The following is an 18,995-nucleotide window of genomic DNA, read 5'->3' as shown; positions in this document are numbered from 1 at the left end:
GAGGCTCTGGTCCAGTTGCTAGCCAGGAGGCAGTACTGCCCGGAGTCATGGCCAGCTGCAGGCAGGGCTCTCAGACCCAAATGCCTTCTGGGGCCAGGCAGGAGCCACAAAAGCACGGATCTGGAGCCTTTCCTCTTAACCACTCGTGCCTCTGTCCCACTGTCCCTCAAATGCTTCGGACCTGGGGATAGGGCTTATGAGTACAAGGGTCCCCAAACCATCTGCCGATCCCCTGCTACAGTGGGGCTGAGCCGGAGGGAGGCTATGCCCAGCCCAGCACCTGGGAGAGGAACACACCCTTTAACAGCCAGGCCTGCCCTGTTCTTTCCTTTTGTTTTGTTTTGCTCTGAGACAGGGTGTTGCTGTGTCACTGAGGCTGGAGTGCAGTGGAACAATCTCAGCTCACAGCTCTCTGCAACCTCTACCTCCTGGGTTCAAGCAATTCTCCCTCCTCAGCCTCCTGAGTAGCTGGGATTACAGGTGCGCGCCACCACTCCCGTTTAATTTTTTTTTTTTTTTTTTTTTTTTTTTTTTTTTGAGACAGAGTGTCACTCTGTTGCCCAAGCTGGAATGCAGTGACAAGATCTCGGCTCATTGCAACCTCCGCCTCCCAGGTTCAAGTGATTCTCCTGCCTCATCCTCCTAAGTAGCTGGGATTACAGGCATGTGCCACCATGCCCAGCTGATTTTTGTACTTTTAGTAGAGACTGGGTTTCGCCATGTTGACCAGGCTGGTCTTGAATGCCTGACTTCAGGTGATCCAGCCACCCCGGTCTCCCAAAGTGTTGGGATTACAGGCGTGAGCCACCGCGCTTGGCCAAGGCCGGCCCTGTTCTGAAGTCAGCCGCAGCTGCCAGGTTCTCAGTGCAGCCTGGGCCTGCTCCCAGCCCTGTCACCCCTGGCCACAGAAGGGCACTGTCCCACTGATGAGCTTACATCTGGTGTCAAGACCCATAACTGCTCCCAGACAGAGGGCCCAAAAAGCCCCTGTGGCCCCATGCAGCTCACAGGGGCTTTTTGGACTCAAACACCTTCCCACTGGGAATGCTACTCAGCCGAGAATCCCAAGTCCAGATGGCAGGCACGTAGGGAACTGGCACGGGTCCCTGGGAGGCAGCTTTCCCCATGACTCTGCTTTCCGGCAATAAACTGACGAGTCAGGAGCATAGAACACCCAGAGTTCAAATGAATGCAGCCCTGCCACCACTTCCCCGCTGTGTGGCCTGGGGCAAGCACCTTAACCTCTCTGAGCCTCAGCTCCCTATCTAGCAGACAGAACCCAAACCCAGACATGGTTGTTGGAAAGTTTAAAATGAAATAGGCCGGGCGTGGTGGCTCACACCTAGAATCCCAGCACTTTTTGGGAGGCTAAGGCAGGAGGATTGCTTGAGCCCAGGAGTTCAAGACCAGACTGGGCATGGTAATGAGACTCCCATCTCTGAAAAAAATGATTATATATATATATATATATATATATATGTATATATATATATGTATATTTCAATATACATATACAATATATAAATATACATGTGTACATATATGTATACAGTGTATATGTGTGTGTATATACTATATATGTATATATATGTACATGTAGATTTCAATATATAAGTAAAAAAATACACACACACACACACACACACACATATATATTTAGACAGAGTCTTGGGTCGCCCAGGCTGGAGTACAGTGGTGCAATCTTGGCTTACTGCCACCTCCGCCTCCCAGGTTCAAGTGATTCTCCTGCCTCAGCCTCCTGAGTAGCTGGGACTACAGGGCACGCACCACCATGCCCAGCAAATTTTGTATTTTTAGTAGAGATGGGGTTTCACCATGTTGGCCAGGCTGGTCTGGAACTCCTGACCTCAAGTGATCCGCTCGCCTCGGCCTCCCAAAATGCTGGAATTGCAGGCATGAGCCACTGTGCCCGGCCTAATATACATTTTAAAAAGATGAACTAACATAGGGAAAGTGCCCAGCCCTGTGCCTGGCCTACAGGAGCCCTCAGGAAGTGCCCACTTGGGGTCCTCAGCTAAGGAGATGGAGGCAAGGGAGGGGCAGCCCCTGGTATTTGAGAGTGACCCAGTGAGAACCGTACCATTTTTCTCTGGGTGAGGGCACAGAGCAACCACACAGGCCCAAGTTCCCCCGCAGTGTGGGGAAATGCGATCCTATGTGGATGTGGGGGTCTCTGGGTACCAGGGACTGGGAAGGCAGGAGTCCTGGCTTGGGGTGAGTGGGGGTGCGGAGTGGGGCTCCAGCCCTGGTCTACAGCTGGTCCCCCTGCAGTGACGGGTTGGATATTTCTGGCCACCAGCCTGGGGATTTAATTAAGTTAGTGATGAACCCAAGCACATCTCCAGGGAACCCAGAGCTGTCCCTGCTTTCTCTGCCTGTGGATTAATTCCTGTTTTTCCTTCTTTTGTTTTGTTTTGTTTTTCTCTCCCCCCTCCCCGTCTTTCTTCCCAAGGAATTAAAAAAAAAAAAAGCCTTATTTATTATCATTTTCCCCACCGTTGGCATGGCAACACAGGCGTATACTGAGCTACAGGCAGCCCCGCCACCATCCCAGCCGCCACAGGCCCCGCCACAAGCCCAGCCCCAGCCGCCACCGCCACCACCCCCAGCGGCACCCCAGCCCCCGCAGCCACCCACCGCTGCTGCCACCCCTCAGCCCCAATATGTCACCGAGCTGCAGAGCCCCCAGCCCCAGGCACAGCCACCGGGTGGCCAGAAGCAGTACGTGACGGAGCTCCCGGCTGTACCCGCACCCTCACAGCCAACCGGTGCACCCACCCCTTCGCCTGCACCCCAGCAGTACATCGTGGTCACTGTCTCTGGTAAGTGCCGCGCTCGTGTGTCCTGAAAACTCCTCTCAGAGTTGTTCAGATAGCCTAGCCCTTGGGTGTGAAGGCACAGGGCTGCCATGCCCCCCAAGGTTTCTGGATGGGACTTGGGGTATCACTAGGGCAGGGGTGCTTAAGCCATGCAAGGAGGCCTCTGTCCCCCCAAACTCCTTCCCACCAGAGCAGCTCTTAGAGCTTCTTTTTTTGGTTTTATTTTATTTTTTGAGACAGAGTCTCATTCTGTTGCCCAGGCTGGAGTGCAGTGGCACAATCACAGCTCACAGCAGCCTCAACCCTCCAGGCTCAAGCAATCCTTCCACCTCAGCCTCCCAAGTGGCTGAGACCACAGGTGCCCACCACCATGCCTGGCTAATTTTTAAAATTTTTTGTAGCTATGGGATCTTCCCATGTTGCTCAGGCAGGTCTCAAACTCCTGGCCTCAAATGATCCTCCCACCTCGGTCTCCCGAGTTGCTGAGACCACAGGTGTGCAGCTGTGCCCAGCTAATTCTTTTGTTTTTTTTTGTATTTTTTGTAGAGATGAGGTCTCGCCATATTGCCTAGGCTGGTCTCAAACTCCTGGGCTCAAGCCATCCTCCTGCCATAGCCTCCCAAAGTGCTGGGAATACAGGCATGAGCCACCATGCTCAGCCTCTTAGAGTTGTTCTGATCTCTCTTTGCAAGTAAGATGTCACTGGAAGAAGGGTTTGGGCAGTGGCATCAAAGTTTGCATGCACCTGTGGGAGACAGAGGCCTGGCCTGGCTACACACCAGTCTTTTGGCCTCCCTGCTCTGGTTTCCTCATTTGTGATGGGATCATCATAGCTCCTCGCTCTCAGGGGACGCATGTGAGGGTCTCATAGCCAGGATGGTGTTGAGTGGTCACTTCAGGGAGGTCAGCTGGGGGTGGGGGCCTGGACATGTCACCTCCCCTTCCTAGAGCAGCCGCCCTGTTGTTTTGGGCAGGATCCAGGGACTGGCCCTTTTCTTTATTTTTGCTTTTCTTTCTCATGACATAAGCTAAGGCACGCAGGACCTGTGTTGAGAGCAGGCCATCTTGGACAGACCTGTTGCCCTCTGAGCATTTTCCACAGTAAACATAGTGACGATGTTTTGACTTGCTTAGGGTCTGCCTGAGGGCTGGGTCTCTGTCTCGACTGACTCAGTGCTCTGATGGGAATGGCAGCACAGCCTGGGCATTAGGCTAGATTCGTGTGTTTTTTTTGGTTTAGAGATGGGGTCTTGCTATGCTGTCCAGACTGACCTCGAACTCCTGGGCTCAAGTGATTCTCCTGCCTCAGCCTCGTAGGTAGCTGGGACTACAGGCGCCTGCCACTGTGCACAGCTAGTGTGTTTTTAATGTGCTCTGTGGTGGACGGAGGCCTCAGTGGGAGCCCGGATCAAAGCTGGCCCTGGTCCTTCTCAGAGTGGGAATGGAAGGGGTGAGACCATCAGGGCATCCTGAGGGGCTGTGGAAGGGGTGGGTCAAGATGGGATTGGGGACCATCAGGTCATAAAGAGTCATCAAAATATGTAGGAATTGGCCGGGTGTGGTGGCTCACACCTATAACCCCAGCACTTTGGGAGGCCGAGGCAGGTGGATCACTTGAGGTCAGGAGTTCGAGACCAGCCTCGCCAACATGGTGAGACCCCATCTATACTAAAAATATAAAAATTAGCTGGGCGTGGTGGCGCGAACCTGTAATGCCAGCTACTCAGGAGGCTGAGGCAGGAAAAATCACTTGAACCCGGGAGGCAGAGGTTGCAGTGAGCTGAGATCGTGCCACTGCACTCCAGCCTGGGTAACGGAGTGAGAATCCATCTCAAAAAAAAAGTAATGAAAAGTGTAGCAATTGGCCCCGTCGTGGAACAGAGCAGATGGGGCTGGGGCCCTGGGCAGTGTCCCAGAGGCTTCTGGCAGTGTCTGCATGGCAGGTCCAGGGTCTCTGGCAGAGGTTTGGGGTGGGAACATGCAGGGACTCAGGGCAGTGACTCTTTACTATATGGATGGAGTGGAGGTGTCTGCATGAGCGCCACACTTAGTGCCCCCCCGCCTGTGTAGACACAGCCCTGCCCTGGTTGAGGTCGGGCTGCAGACATGGGCAGGGTCTTCAGGCCACAAACCTCTGGTGGGTTCTCAGCACCCCTCAGAAATCCTGCAGCATTTCCTTAACAGTGAACTTCATGCTCCAAGAAACCCATTCTCCCTCTGCCCCACCTTCACCTCCATCACCTTTGTCTCATACTATGCTCCTGGTCCCTGACCCTGCAGGCAACCTTACTGGGGACAGAGTACCATCAGGCAGCCACAGGGACCCCTTCTCCTGCCCAGCTCCTGGGGTGCATCTGCACCCACCACCTCTGCCTTCTTGGATTAAGCAGCACCACCCATATCCAGAACACGCTCCTGCCATTGCTCCTTCTAGTTCCTTCTGCATCACTTAATCCCCCTCTTGCAGATCTTCCCATCCACCCATCAAGGTGGAACAGCACCCATTTTGTTTATTTTTTATGTACTTATTTATTTATTTATTTATTTATTTATTTATTTATTTATTTTTGAGACAGAGTCTCGCTCTGTCACCCAGGGTGGAGTGCAGTGGCGCGATCTCGGCTCACTGCAAGCTCCACCTCCTGGGTTCACGCCATTCTCCTGCCTCAGCTTCCCAAGTAGCTGGGACTACAGGCGCCCGCCACCACGCCCGGCTAATTTTTTGTATTTTTAGTAGAGACGGGGTTTCACCGTGTTAGCCAGGATGGTCTCGATCTCCTGACCTCATGATCCACCCGCCTCGGCCTCCCAAAGTGCTGGGATTACAGGCGTGAGCCACCGCGCCTGGCCTGTATTTATTTTTTGAGACAGGGTCTTTCTCTGTCGCCCAGGCTGGAGTGCAATGGTGCAATCATGGCTCACTGTAACCTCCAACTCCTGGGCTCAGTGATACTCTCACAGCCTCCCAAGTAGCTGGGACTATAGGTGCCCGCCACCACGCCTGGCTAATTTTTTGTATTTTTAGTAGAGACGGGTTTCACTGTGTTAGCCAGGATGGTCTTGATCTCCTGACCTCGTGATCCACCTGCCTCGGCCTCCCAAAGTGCTGGGATTACAGGCATAAGCCACCATGCCCGGCCTAATCTTTTAATTTTTTTGTAGAGACAGAGTCTCACTATGTTGCCCAGGCTGGTCTTGAACTCCTGGCCTCAAACAATCCTCCCACTTCAGCCTCCCAAAGTGCTGGAATTACAAGTGTGAGCCACCGCGCCCAGCCAAGCCCCCATTTTATCCAGGAACCTCCAGCTGCTGGACCCCCTGCAGCTGGCCCCCTTTTTCCCAAAGATCCCCTCTTGTGAGGCCTCCAGGAGCCCACACTGCCCTGGTCTCCGCCCACCCCCCGCAGCCCCTCCGTGGTCCTCTCTGCTGCTTCTCCCCATCTCCCTGACCTTGTCAGCAAAGGACGGGGAGCCCCAGACTCAGGCCTGGGAACCTCTCTTAGCTCCTGTAGTTCTCCCTTAACGATGGCTTCATCCTGTGTCCCAGCTCTCAATACCCACACTGAGCTCTCCAGCCTGGGCTGCAACCCTGAACCGCAGGACCCCACATCCAGCCCCTCCTGACTCATCCACTTGGTGTTGAATTTGATGCAGGCCAGTGCAGCCACGTTGAATTCTGCATTTTTCCCTCTTCAAATCTCTCCTTCAAGGCTTTCTCATCCTCCCAGGCCCACGGTCAGTCTCGTTTCTGTCCTTCTCCTCCTTGAGTAAGACCTCTTGGCTCCACCTCCTAAACTCTTCAAGAACCCCCCCGCCTCTTCCACTTCTATGACCCCAATCCTGGTCGAGCCTCTGCCCTCACAGTCTGACCCCTCCCAGCAGCCAGAGGGAGCAGGTTCACAACTGTCCATTAGGTCCCGTCACATCCTAGCTCAACCCTGATGGCTCCAAGCCAGGTGGTTCCATGGACACTCTTTGAGAAACCCCAGCCTAGGCTTTCTCAGCTCTGGGAGGGCAGGCTCCTTCCCCTCCCCCGATACCTGACAAAAAAGGACTTTAAAAGCTACACACACAGACACACACTCTCTCTCTCTTTCTCTCTGTCTGTCTGTCTGTCTGTCTCTCTCTCTCTCTCTAAGTTGGGCATGGTGGCGGGCGCCGTAATCCCAGCTACTTGGGAGGCTGAGGCAGGAGAATCGCTTGAACCCAGGAGGTGGAGGTTGCAGTGAGCCAAGATTGCACCATTGCACTCCAGCCTGGGCAACAAGAGTGAAACTCCGTCTCAAAAAACAAAAAAACAAAAACAAAATGCAAAAACGCTCCACACACCCTGTGCCCCTACTAGCAAATGTCAAGCCCCTTCAACTCTGGCCTGCCAGCCTCCCAGCCTCGCCCACTTCCACCCATCCCCTCACATACCTGGTCCAGCCCCTCTTGCCTTCTTACAGCTCCACAAACCCGCCAGGCTCAGTCCTGCCTCCTGACCTTTGCACTCTCGGTACCCTCTGCCAGGAGCACTCCCTGCCCCAGACCCTCTGGGAGGTTGCCTCTTGTCTCCCTTAGGTCGCTGCTCAGACACTACCTTTCCAACTCCCACATCTCCCTGCCCCTACCCCCATTGCTCACTCTCTGTCTTCTTGTTTGTTTGTTTTTGAGACAAAGTCTCGCTGTGTCACCCAGGCCGGATGCAGTGGTGCGATCTCAGTTCACTGCAACCTCTGCCTCCTGGGTTCAAGCGATTCTCCTGCCTCAGCCTCCCGAGTAGCTGGGATTACAGGGGCGCACCACCACACCAGGCTAATTTTTGTATTTTTTGGTAGAGATGGCGTTTTGCCATGTTGGCCAGGCTGGTCTCAAACTTCTTACCTCAAGTAATCTGCCTGCCTCGGCCTCCCAAAGTGCTGGGATTATAGGTGTGAGCCACTGTGCCCCGCTGGTCTTCTTAACGCTTATCACTACTTGAAGTTACGATAATGGGATGGTGGGGGTGCCCACCTGCAGGCAGAGCTCTGTCAGTGCTGTCTCTGTGGAATGACTGAGGAGCACCAGCCTGACCCAGAACAGCCTAGAGGAGCACCTAGCACAGCCATCATGTCCCATCAGCTCCTGCATGGCTGACTGTTTGCAGGAGGCCTCGCATGTCACCAGTGGATGGCTCTGCTTGGCGCCCAGAGTGTCTGATGGGTCCTGATCCACGCCCTGGGTGTGGGTCTTACCTGCTTCAGGGTCCAGGCTCCCTAGAGCCAGGGTCTGGAGTGGGCACACAGCTCCAGGCTCCACCACTCCCCAAGTCCTTCCACTCTTGACCTTGGCTTCTCCAGCTCTTCCCGTACTCCCTCAGGGGGGCCCTGGTGCTTCAAAGTCAAGACCAAGTCCCCGCACTTTGGGAGGCTGAGGCAGACGGATCACCTGAGGTCAGGAGTTCTAGACCAGCCTGGCCAACATGATGAAACCCCATCTCTAATAAAAATACAAAAATCAGCCGGGCGTGTTGGCGTGTGCCTGTAGCACCAGCTACTGGGGAGGCTGGGGCAGTAGAATCGCTCGAACCTGGGAGGTGGAGGTTGCAGTGAGTCGAGATCGTGTCATTGCGCTCCAGCCTGAGCAACAGAGCAAGACTCTGTCTCAAAAAAAAAAAAAAAAAAAAAAAAAAGAGCAAGAAGTCAAGAGCAAGTCAAGAACAAGGCATGGTCTTTGGGTCAGACAGAGCTAGGCCGGACTCTAGCTGTGAGGTATGGGGAGGTGGCCTCTGTCTCCCCCATCTTGGTAGTGTTCCCAGGAGGGTACTCTGTACCCACGAGGGCAGGCTACAGCAACCCTGCTGTCCACAGAACTCTCTGGGGCTCATTTTGGTCAGGCGGTGGCTTAGTCGCCTTTCACAGTGGTCCCAGGGAATTTCATTTCCCTGCCACTCCACATTCTGGCAGGTGCCAGCCTATCCCCAGAAGGGTCACTGGGCAATGCTTCCTGGATTTGTTCTGAGGAAGAGGAGGTTGGCTTGTGCCCTGCCAGCTGTCCCTCCCCCACCCCTTGCAGTAACTCCCCAGCCTTCCTCCCTGACCCTCTGCCAGGTTAGCGTCCTTCCTCATCTAAGGGTGGCCGGGGCCACGTGAGCGCCAGGGAAGCGGTAGTAACTGACACCAGTGAAGGCTGCCACAAGGCACCTGGGACTTCTCCCAAGCCAGGAGCAATCGGAGCTGACCAGGGACCCAGGGAGGCGGCAGGGAAGAGGAAGGGAGGGGCCTGGACCCAGACTTGGAGCCTGGGGCTGGACGCCAGCCGACACCAAACCAGACACAGCTCACCCAGCCCCGGTCCCCGCCTGCCCTGCCTAAAGGTGACTTTGGAGGTGGTAGGAAGGAAGATCAAGTTTCCCTGGTCAGGAACAATACTAGATCCATAAATCCCTGTCCTCAGAGGCCATCAGACTCTCCCAGAACCCAAGGCGGAAGGAGAGTGCTGTGGGCTCTGGCAGCCACTCCTGGGAAGGTGAAACCGAGCCGGCCTGCAGGGAACAGGGGCCGCCCCGAAGGAGGGGCCGAGTCCAGCCCTTCTTCCCTGCTTCTCTCTCACTTGGAGTTCTAGGGGGGCCAAGAAGACTTGTGTCCAGACAGAGAAGTGGAGGGTGTTTGTCAGCATTCCCAAGCACAGATGGGGAAACTGAGGTTGGAGCAGACAAGGGATAGAGGACACTGGGGGCAGCAGGGGCCCCTCCAGGAGCCCCTGACTGACATCATCCCAGGGAGCCCAGGGGCAGGAGGCAGAGGGTCAGGTGGCCCCATCTGTCTATGGGGAAGGGGGCCAGGCCCCCAGGGTGGATGCCAGGAGCCCAGCCTCTCGGGCCTCCCCTGGGCTCCCCCAAGTAGCTCATTTAAAGTTTGAGTAGGTCTAGATGGGGAAGTGCGGGGCCCGGGGAGGAGGGGTGCCCACTTGTCAGAGTCATTCCACTGCTCAGAGATGTTAATGTGTCAGATTCAGAGACAGGAAATCGGCCGCCGTTTCCTGAGACAGTGGGGGCCTCCCTGGCCTCCTGCACATGCCCAGAGTGGCGATCTCCGGCAGATAGATGCAGACGCTCGCTCGCAGACTCAGTGCCACCCCCCACTTCCCCTCCTGGCTTCTCCTCCCTGAAACACAGCGAGGGCCAGACCCAGTGGTGGAGGGGCCCTGCCCCGGCCGCAGGCAGACAGGGATGGCTGCACAGGAAGCCCTCATCCGCATGAGTCACTCAGGCTCACCTGTTAGCCTCGTGGCGCATCCCCTGGCGCCCTCCTGGGCTGGCAGGCGGGGTCCCAGCCTTGAGGGCTACCCCAGAGGCAGGAGACGGGCAAGGCTACTTCCTGGAGACAGCCACCTGGTCCCAGCAGGTCCCCAGGCCTCCTCCTGCTGTAGGTCCTGCTCAGCGACCAGCCCCTAAGCCCTGGAGGAGGTGGGGGCCAGCCCCCCACTCCCTGCCCACCTTGAGCTTCCTGGGTGAGACACCATCCCTTAGGCTGGGCCTGAGTCCTTGGGCCCCACGGACCCAGGTGTGCAGGGCCGGTCACATGACTCGGGGCTGTCTCGGGTTTCTCCCAGGAGGGGCCCTCTCAGCAAGGGCCTCCTCCCTTATGGCCCAGGGCTGGGAAGCCTAAAGCAGATGCCAGGGAAGATTCCAGCAAAACACAGGGATTGGGGCCTGTGGAATTGGCTGCACAGGTAGCTGGTCAGGCAGGCATGGGATTGACCAAATGCCCCACAGCCCACATGCGGCTACGCGGAGGCCTCCCGAACACCTCCCACATCTGGCAACCCCTGCCCCCAACACACACTCCTGCGCTCTGCCCTTGACTTGGCCTTTGCATCTGCCCTGGATAGCCCTCCTGCCCTGTCCAGGCCCCTCTCCCTCCTGTGCCCTGCCTGGACAGCCGAGACCCAGTCTGGATGCTTCAGACTTTGAGGGGTCCCTGTAGACCCCCAGCTTACTTTCCTTCCTGTGCCCATATACCCAAGTTCACACATCACTGCCCTTGGGGCGCAGCCCAGGCAGAACCAGTGACTCCGGTTCCATATGTGGTATGAGGTTCGTGTGGGCCCAGAGGGGAACCTGTGTCATGGCCTGCACGGTGGATGGTGCATTTGACCTTGGACAGATCACTTCCTTGCTTCTGGTCTCTGTTGCCTTGTCTGAAAATGGGTAATAAAAGCTCTTACTGTCAGCCAGGTGCAGTGGCTCACGCCTGTAATCCCAGCACTTTGAGAGACCGAGGCGGGCGGATCACTTGAAGCCAGGAGTTCAAGAGCAGCCTGGCCAACATGGCAAAACCCCGTCTCTACTAAAACCACAAAAATTAGCTGGGCGTGGTGGCGGGTGCCTGCAGTCCTAGCTACTCAGTGGGCTGAGGCAGGAGAATCACTTGAACCGGGAGGCGGAGATTTCAGTGAGCCAAGATTGCGCCACTGCACTCCAGCCTGGGCAACTGTGAGACCCTGTCTCAAAAAAAAAAAAAAAAAAAAATCCCAGAAAGCTCTTACTGTCAGCCAGGCACAGTGGCTCACGCCTGTAATTCCGGCACTTCGGGAGATGGAAGCAGGTGGATTGCTTGAGTCCAAGAGTTCGAGACCAGCCTGGGCAATATAGCAAGACCCCAGTCCCTACTAAAAATACAAAAATTAGCCGGACATGGTGGTGCATGCGTGTAGTCCCAGCTACTTGGGAGGCTGAGGCAGGATAATTGCTTGAATCCCAGGGGACAGAGGTTGCAGTGAGCCAAGATCGTGCTACTGCACTCCAGCCTGGGTGACAGAGCGAAACCCTGTCTCAAAAAAACAAAAAAGCTCTATCTCTGGCTGTCCAGAGTCTAACATAACACCTAGTGTGCCAGAGGCAACACTAGTGTCTGCAGTGATAACTCCTTGCCCGTGGCCCTTCAGTCCTGCCGGGGGTCGGATAAACCCCTCTAAATCCCCAAGAAAGGTGGGCCTGGGACCTTGGCTCCTTGATGGTGGAGGAAGGGCAGGTACATGTCCACCCCCAGCCCCACCTCAGCCTCTGGAGCTGCTGGGGGTATGCCAGGTCACATGGAGGGGATGGGATGGATGGTGTCCCAGCTGGGGTGAGGGTCTTCTAGCCAGCGCCTCTTGGGAACACTCGCCTCTACCCCCAGCACCCCTGCTAATCACTCAGCAAGATGTGCATGAAATTTGACCTGTGCCTGCCTGATAGCATCTCCGGGTACCAACCTCCCTCCTCACCCCGCAGCGCTGCCCCAGCCCCGCGAAGGCCCCGCTTTGCTGGGGAGGGGAGTGTTTTTCCAAGAGGGCAGGCAGGCTCTCTGCATCCACCGGGGGGATTAGCGCCCCAAGGTCGTGGGTATAAAGCCACCTGCACACCCTGCTGTTCTGTAGAGGCAGGCAAGGAGCAAAGAGGGCCAGGCAGGCCCCCCTGGACGGACAGACGGACGGGGGGGGGGGTGGCGGGAGGGGGGGGGTAGGGGATGAGCACCATGTTCTATGATTGTCTCTTCTCAGCTGCCTATCAGCGTGAGTACCTGCCTCCCCCACTCCAAGCCCCTTGTGGTCCCCACCCCACTGAGGACAGAGGGGCAGGGAGGGAGGACTTGGCCACAGGCTAGCAAGACCTTCCAGGGACCACTCCTCCGAGCAGCTTCCACTCCCGGGAAGCCAGGGTCACCGCAGAGAAGGTGGCCCCAGCGCCTCGATCCTTCCAGCGCTGCCAGGACCCTGGAGTGGACAGTCAGTTCCCTGCCTGTCCACAAGTCCTGTCTGCTGGGAAGGGTCCAGCCTTCTGGGTTTTGAGCATCATAGCTCTTCAGTCACCCTATCTGGTCTGACTTCAGGATGAGGAAAGCTGATGAGGGCTGCTGCCAGGTATTAAGGATCCTGGGTCCTGCAAGCCTCAGCCCACTCTGCCACGTGGGCCCCTGATGGGTGCAGTCAGGGCTGGCCAGGGGGAAGCAGGACTCTTGGAGGGGCCTGACCTTGCTGGGGGTTGGCTTCAGGCTGCATCTTCCCCTCCAGGTGGGCTCAGGCTTAGGCTGGGGGCAGGGAAAGCAGGAAGAACTGACCTGGTGGCCCCTCCCCACAGAAGGTGCCATGCGGGCCAGCGAGACAGTGTCGGAGGCCAGCCCCGGCTCCACCGCCAGCCAGACCGGCGTTCCTACTCAGGTGGTTCAGCAGGTGCAGGGCACCCAGCAGGTAGGATGTGGCCCTCCCAGGGGGTGGGGGAGGGCCCGGGAGGGGGGCAGTGCAGGCTGCGTCCTCGGGGGCCTCACCTCCCCTCCCCGCTTCCTGCTGGAGCCATCTGCTCACCTGTTCTTATCAAGATGTGCACAGCAGCCACCCGCCACCCAACCGCGCCAGGCCTCCCTGGGGGAAGTGGCAGCTCAGCTCCTCCTGCCTTGTCTCCACAGCGGCTGCTGGTCCAGACGAGCGTGCAGGCCAAGCCAGGCCACGTGTCGCCCCTCCAGCTGACCAACATCCAAGTGCCCCAGCAGGTAATGCTGCTGCACCTGGCCACCACCCTGGAAGGCTCCCTCAGGGTGGAGGACCAACCCCCTGTGGCAAGCGTGGATCTGTCCTCACCAGGATGGAGGGAAGAGTCCCCATCCAGGGGCTGCCCTACCTCCTGGCTCTGGGCAGTCACCTCCCCAGGGTGAGACTACCCGGCAGGGGCCATCAGGGACAGAGGAGCTGCAGGAGCCATCTCAGCAGAGAGAACAAGATGTATAGTTGGGAAGGTGGTTTGCGGGTCCAACCCAGTGTCCCGAAGCAGAGAACCCAAGGCCAGGTTTAGAGTCAGGAGTCCACAGCCAGCACAGGGTGGTCTGTCCCCCAGAAGGCTGCGCATGAGGTGCCGCGCACACCCATTTCCAACTGATCAGCGCAGATCTGGACAAAGTACTGTTGGGTTTTACAATGGCTCGATCTCGGCTCACTGCAACCTCCGCCTCCCAGGTTCAAGTGATTCTCCTGCCTCAGCCTCCTGAGTAGCTGAGACTACAGGTGTGCGCCACCACACCTGGCTAATTTTTGTATTATTAGTAGAAACAAGATTTCACCATGTCGGCCAGGCTGGTCTCGAACTCCTGACCTCAGGTGATCTGCCCGCCTCAGTCTCCCAAAGTGCTGGGATTACAGGTGTGAGCCACCACACCCAGCCTAGTACTATTGGGTTTTAAGGATGACAGCACATTCCACATGGCCTGACAACAACTCCGGCTCTGCCGCTTCCTGGCTCTAGGACCTCAGATAAGTGCCTTTGCCGTCCTGAGCCTTGGTGTCACCCTCTGTGAAGTGGGGGCAGTAGCTGAGCTTCATCAGGGCTGTCAGGGCGATTCTGTGAGCTAACAGGCGTGAAGCACTTAGAATGTCGCCTGGCACTGCGCAGATGCTCGGTGCAACTGCACGGGCTGTCATCAGTGATCTGCCCTCCCTCTCCCTCCCTGGCCCCAGGCTCTTCCCACGCAGCGTCTGGTGGTGCAGAGCGCAGCCCCAGGCAGCAAAGGTGGCCAGGTCTCCCTGACGGTCCATGGTACCCAGCAGGTGCACTCGCCCCCAGAGGTAAGTGGTGGTCCTGTTGGCCGCCCTCCCCTCTGCTGTCTCCCCAGGTCAGCAATGTATCCCCATAGTATATTTGGGGCTCCCTGCCCCGCCCCCCAAGGCCACTTGCTCCTCCAAAGTCCTGCTTCCCTCTTCACTCCCAGTGCAACGCCCTTGTTGACCCCAGGTAGGGTGGCTTAGCTGCCCAATTCCTGGCCCTGCCAGCTCTGAGCTAAGCGGCCGTGGAGCTCTGCTCTGGGAGAAGGAGGTGATTTCCTGGGTTGAGATGGTCCTGGCAGCTCCAGCTCAGGGAACTGCATTCCGAGAAACAAAGTGGGTTCCTCTTCCCCCCGGAGGGTGGGACAGTCTCTTCCAGGAAGCCTCGGACCACAGGGTAGATTCTGGGGACCCACAATACCAATGAGGGTGTTGAAGACAGGCTGTGGATGCTGTCTGCATCAGGAGCTCGGGGTCAGATGGCTGGCCCAGCCACTTCCTCTCGTGGGACTCTAGGCAGGCCTCTGAGCCTTGTTTTGTTTTGTTTTTGAGACAGAATCTTGCTCTGTCCCTCAGGCTGGAGTGAAGTGGTGCGATCTCAGCTCACTGCAACCTCTGACTCCTGGGTTCAAGCGATTCTCCTGTCTCAGCCTCCCGAGTAGCTGGGATTAGAGACATGCGCCACCACGCCCTGCTAATTTTTGTATTTTTAGTAGAGATGGGGTTTCACCATGTTGGCCAGGCTGGTCTTGAACTCCTGACCTCAGGTGATCTGCCCACCTCAGCCTTCCAAAGTGCTGGGATTACAGGCGTGAGCCACCATGCCCGGCCCCTTTGAGCCTTCTGAGCCCTGAGTTTTCTCTGTGTCAAACAACTGATGGTATCAACCACCCCTCAGCCTGCTGTGGGAATTACAGCCTGAGGCACAGTAGGGCTCAGAGCAGACACGGGGCTCTATGGCCAGCCTGCCTGGGCTCAGCCCTGTGCCTCATCACCTGCAGCCATGTGACCCAGGGCTTGTCCCTTCCCCTCTGCCCCTCCATTGGGAAGTGGGGGTGCCATGAGATTCCAGTGAGTACATTTAAAGCGCTCAGTGCAGTGTCTGGTGGGAGTCGGCCCAATATCACACCAGAGGCTGCTGTCGTCATTGCTATAACCTTTGAGGGTCAGCCCCAGGAGAGCTTCAGGGGTGCTGGCGGCACCACCCACCATCAGCCAACCTTGCTGGGGAGGGTTAAACCCCCATCGTTGCTGGGAGTTGACTGGGACTGTTGCAGGGAGTAGGCATTTGGATGCGTGGGACGCGGTCAGTTACCAGCCTCGGTGGTTGGGATAGGTCCCCACAGACTGCCGCCCGCCCCAGACAGCTCTCCTGAGAAGGGTGTGTGTGTGAGCCCACCTCAGAGAGGATGCGAGCCCACCCCAGAGAGGATGCAAGCCCACCCCAGCGGCACTCCTGTGTCTCCTTCCCTTACAGCAGTCGCCGGTGCAGGCCAACAGCTCTTCCAGCAAGACAGCCGGGGCCCCCACGGGCACAGTGCCACAGCAGCTGCAGGTCCACGGCGTCCAGCAGAGTGTCCCCGTCACCCAAGAGGTGCCAGGCCAAGGCGGGCAGCGGCTCGGTCCAGGGGTACCGGCCAGGCAGCCTCTGCAGCCTCCCACGGCTGTGCCTCTGGCCTATTAGAGCCCAGCCCATGTGGGTCCAGCCCCGGCCTGCCACCCTGGCCTTTGATAAGCATCTCTGCCTGTCTCCAGACTCAGCATCCTGGGGCGAGAGGATGGGGGAGCCGTGGGGAGGACGAAATTTGAACCTCCTGGAAGGAGACTGGGGCGTAGTGGGCCATGGGAACCGCTTGGAGAAGCCACCTGAGCCTCTTTGGGCCCATTTGCCTGAAGGAAGCCCCGAGGCCACATCCTGGCTCCTTCTGGGGAGGATTTCAGGGAGGGGACCCAGCCCCCAAATCCACACCCAGCCTCTGCAGGAGGCAGAGCCCTGAGCCGGCGCAGGTTAAGATGCTGGGACTGCGCACCATCTGGTTGTTACCACTGAAGTTGAGGGGGTTCCAAGCCCCTTGAAAAAACAGATGAAATCCATAGACCCTTCCCCAAGTGTAAACAGAAACCCTGTCCCAGAGGTTTCACAGATACTCCCCCGCCTGGCACTAGAGCCCCCCGAACCTCCAGACCTAGGTCCAGGCCCCAGCTCCTCCACTCAGCACCCTCCTCCGCCAGCCTCCGTCCCTGGCTCTGCGCCCCTAGGATAATCCCCGCATGCCCGCCACAGCACAGAACAGGGCAGACAGTTGACATTGGGGGGTGTGGGGACGAAAGATAACCCAAGGCCTTGCCTGCGGGTTCTTGGCACAGCTTCAGGGGCCCGTAGGGAGAGGGGGCGGAGAGCAGAGACCCCGAAGTTAGTCCCAGGTTCAACTCAGCCCTGCTGCTTCCTGGGAGCCTCACTTTATCAGTAATGGATCCAGCACCCTCCTTGCTTGGCTGGAGAATGGTGGCCTCTTGCTTATGGGTCTGCTGTGAGCTTTACAGAAGCTCACCTGTGCAGGGGCTGGGTAGGTTGACGGCCATCGTTGCCATGGTCATCTTATTGTTGCCTTTCCCCTCCCAGAGATCTGTGGTCCAGGCCACTCCACAAGCGCCCAAACCCGGCCCGGTGCAGCCGCTGACCGTGCAGGGCCTCCAGCCAGTCCACGTGGCTCAAGAGGTGTGTGTCTCCCCCTCCTACCCCACGGGCAAAGGGGCTGGTCCCGGGCTGGGGCTGGGGAGTGCAGGCCCCTGAGGCCGCAGGGAGGGAAATGCCTCTGTGAGCTGCAGACCCTGCCCTACATCCTTCCCCTTTCCCGGCCCCCTGGCAGCTCAGGGTCCAGGTTTTGCTAAGAGAGATCTGGATTCAAACCCCTCTTCTTTCTTGCGTGGCCCTGGGTCAGTTCTAACCCCTCTCCGAGACCCCGGGCGGCGGGGATCTTCCCTCGGGTGGCTGCGTGCGCGCTCAGCAACCCGGTGGGTGGAGGCCTGGAGCCCCGCCCGCGGCCGCCCCCGTTGACCCCCCAGTGTCTCTGTTTGTCCTCCAGAGCTCAGGCAGTCAGTTTCCCGCTAGGAAGGCAGAGCAGCGAGATCCCCGGCCCACGCCGCCGCCGGAGCCGCCGCCCCGGCCGCCCGCGTGCAGCGGCGAGGCCCCGCAGCTAGGCAGCCCCGAGCCGCCGCCGCCCCATTACGAGCCGGGCGCCGAGCAGTGGGTGGAGCTGGTGGGCGTGCTGCCCCCACACCTGCTCCTGCCGCAGCAGAAAGTGGTCTTCGAGCCACTGCCCCGGCTCCCGGCCCGAGCCAGCCCCGACCAGAGGGTCAGGATCCAGAGAATCCCCCAGGTGCTAGTGTTCGGCACGGCCGCCACGGCCCTCAAAGTAGGTGGCGGACGCACGGGCGGGGGGCAGCGGGCGGGCGGGGGCGGGGGCGCCCGGTCTGGGCCGCCCACCAGGCCCCGCAAGCCCTGTAGACCCCACCTCCGCCCGACGGGTCGGTCTAGGGACCCGCCTCTGACTCCCCACCCAAGCCCCGTCCAGGTCCCAGCTCAGCCCCTGCAGACAAGGGTGGGGGATGGAGGTGGGGGACTCAGGCCCCGCCCCTAAGGCCCTGTCAGTGATTCCAGGTTCTGTCCCACCAACCGGGGCCCCAGGCTCCGCCCCTCACATCCTGTGCCCGGTTTCCACGCCCCACCCCTGAGGCCCTTTCTGTAGCTCCATGGCTCCAGCGATAGCCTTGCCCCTGTGCCTGGGGTCCAACCTTCACGCCCACTACAGGACCCTGTCTCGGGTCCCCTCCACTGTCCGTCAGGCCCCACCCTTGCTGGCCCCAGCCGAAGCCGAGAGTCCTGGCTTCTCCTGACACAGCTCTTCCTGATTCCCAGCCCTGGCCTCCTCCAGGGTGTTTTGTTGAGAGTCCAGAAGCCACCCTTGGGTCCGGGAGCTGGGCGTCAGGGATAGCCTGGGTGGGCACCAGCCCTTTAGAGGGAGAACCGTAGGAGCTGGCCCACCCCTGACCCTCCACGTGCCCTTCCTCTGCCCCAGGTGCAGCAGCTCCAGCAGGTGCCCGTCCCACACGTGTACTCCAGCCAGGTGCAGTATGTGGAGGGCGGCGATGCCAGCTACACGGCCAGTGCCATGTAAGTGAAGGGAGAGGGGTGGGTGAGGGAGTCAGGTCTGCACTGGAGCCTCCCCAGTCTCCCAGGACACCAGTCCCCAGTCCCAGCCCCCAGCAGGCCATCCGGCCTTCAAGGCCTCAGGTGACAGACACACAGGTGGGCACTCCCCAGGGGCAGCCACAGCCACGAAAAGTGGCGAAGCAGAGGGACCCTTGAAGGTTGAGAAAGGCACCCCGGCATAGCTTAGGGCTTGGGAGTCAAATGAGCCTGGTTTTTAACCAAAAAAAAAAAAAAAAAAAAAAAGGCCAGGCACAGTGGCTCACGCCTGTAATCCAGCACTTTGGGAGGCCTAAGCGGGCAGATCACTTGAGGTCAGGAGTTCAAGACTAGCCTGGCCAACATGGTGAAACCCTGTCTCTACTAAAAATATAAAAGTTAGCCAGGAGTGGTGGCAGGCGCCTGTAATTC

General features: G+C 58.2%; 1 protein-coding gene across 10 annotated transcripts in view; it reads left to right on the top strand.

The window, feature by feature from the left end:
• Nucleotides 1-18,995, top strand: part of RFX1 (regulatory factor X1) — a 45,473-nt gene that overhangs the window by 10,465 nt on the left and 16,013 nt on the right. For 2 of the 10 annotated variants that reach the window (XM_016935276.4, XM_009434873.4), the window contains exons 2-8: nucleotides 12,924-13,033; nucleotides 13,249-13,332; nucleotides 14,291-14,398; nucleotides 15,852-15,968; nucleotides 16,998-17,093; nucleotides 17,461-17,790; nucleotides 18,454-18,548. In XM_016935276.4, the coding sequence (XP_016790765.1) occupies nucleotides 12,932-13,033; nucleotides 13,249-13,332; nucleotides 14,291-14,398; nucleotides 15,852-15,968; nucleotides 16,998-17,093; nucleotides 17,461-17,790; nucleotides 18,454-18,548 (932 nt within the window). In that variant the 5' untranslated portion in view covers nucleotides 12,924-12,931. Of the gene's footprint in view, nucleotides 1-355; nucleotides 481-2,473; nucleotides 2,844-12,311; nucleotides 12,359-12,923; nucleotides 13,034-13,248; nucleotides 13,333-14,290; nucleotides 14,399-15,851; nucleotides 15,969-16,119; nucleotides 16,382-16,997; nucleotides 17,094-17,460; nucleotides 17,791-18,453; nucleotides 18,549-18,995 lie in introns of those variants that run through there. The other 8 variants (XM_054673918.2, XM_009434870.5, XM_063800577.1 and 5 more) reach the window with 8 other exon arrangements.

The sequence above is a fragment of the Pan troglodytes genome, chromosome 20 (assembly GCF_028858775.2).
Source record: "Pan troglodytes isolate AG18354 chromosome 20, NHGRI_mPanTro3-v2.0_pri, whole genome shotgun sequence".
NCBI lineage: Eukaryota > Metazoa > Chordata > Mammalia > Primates > Hominidae > Pan > Pan troglodytes.
The sequence above is the reverse complement of the archived record's forward strand: the minus strand, read 5'-3'. Positions and strand labels throughout refer to the sequence as shown.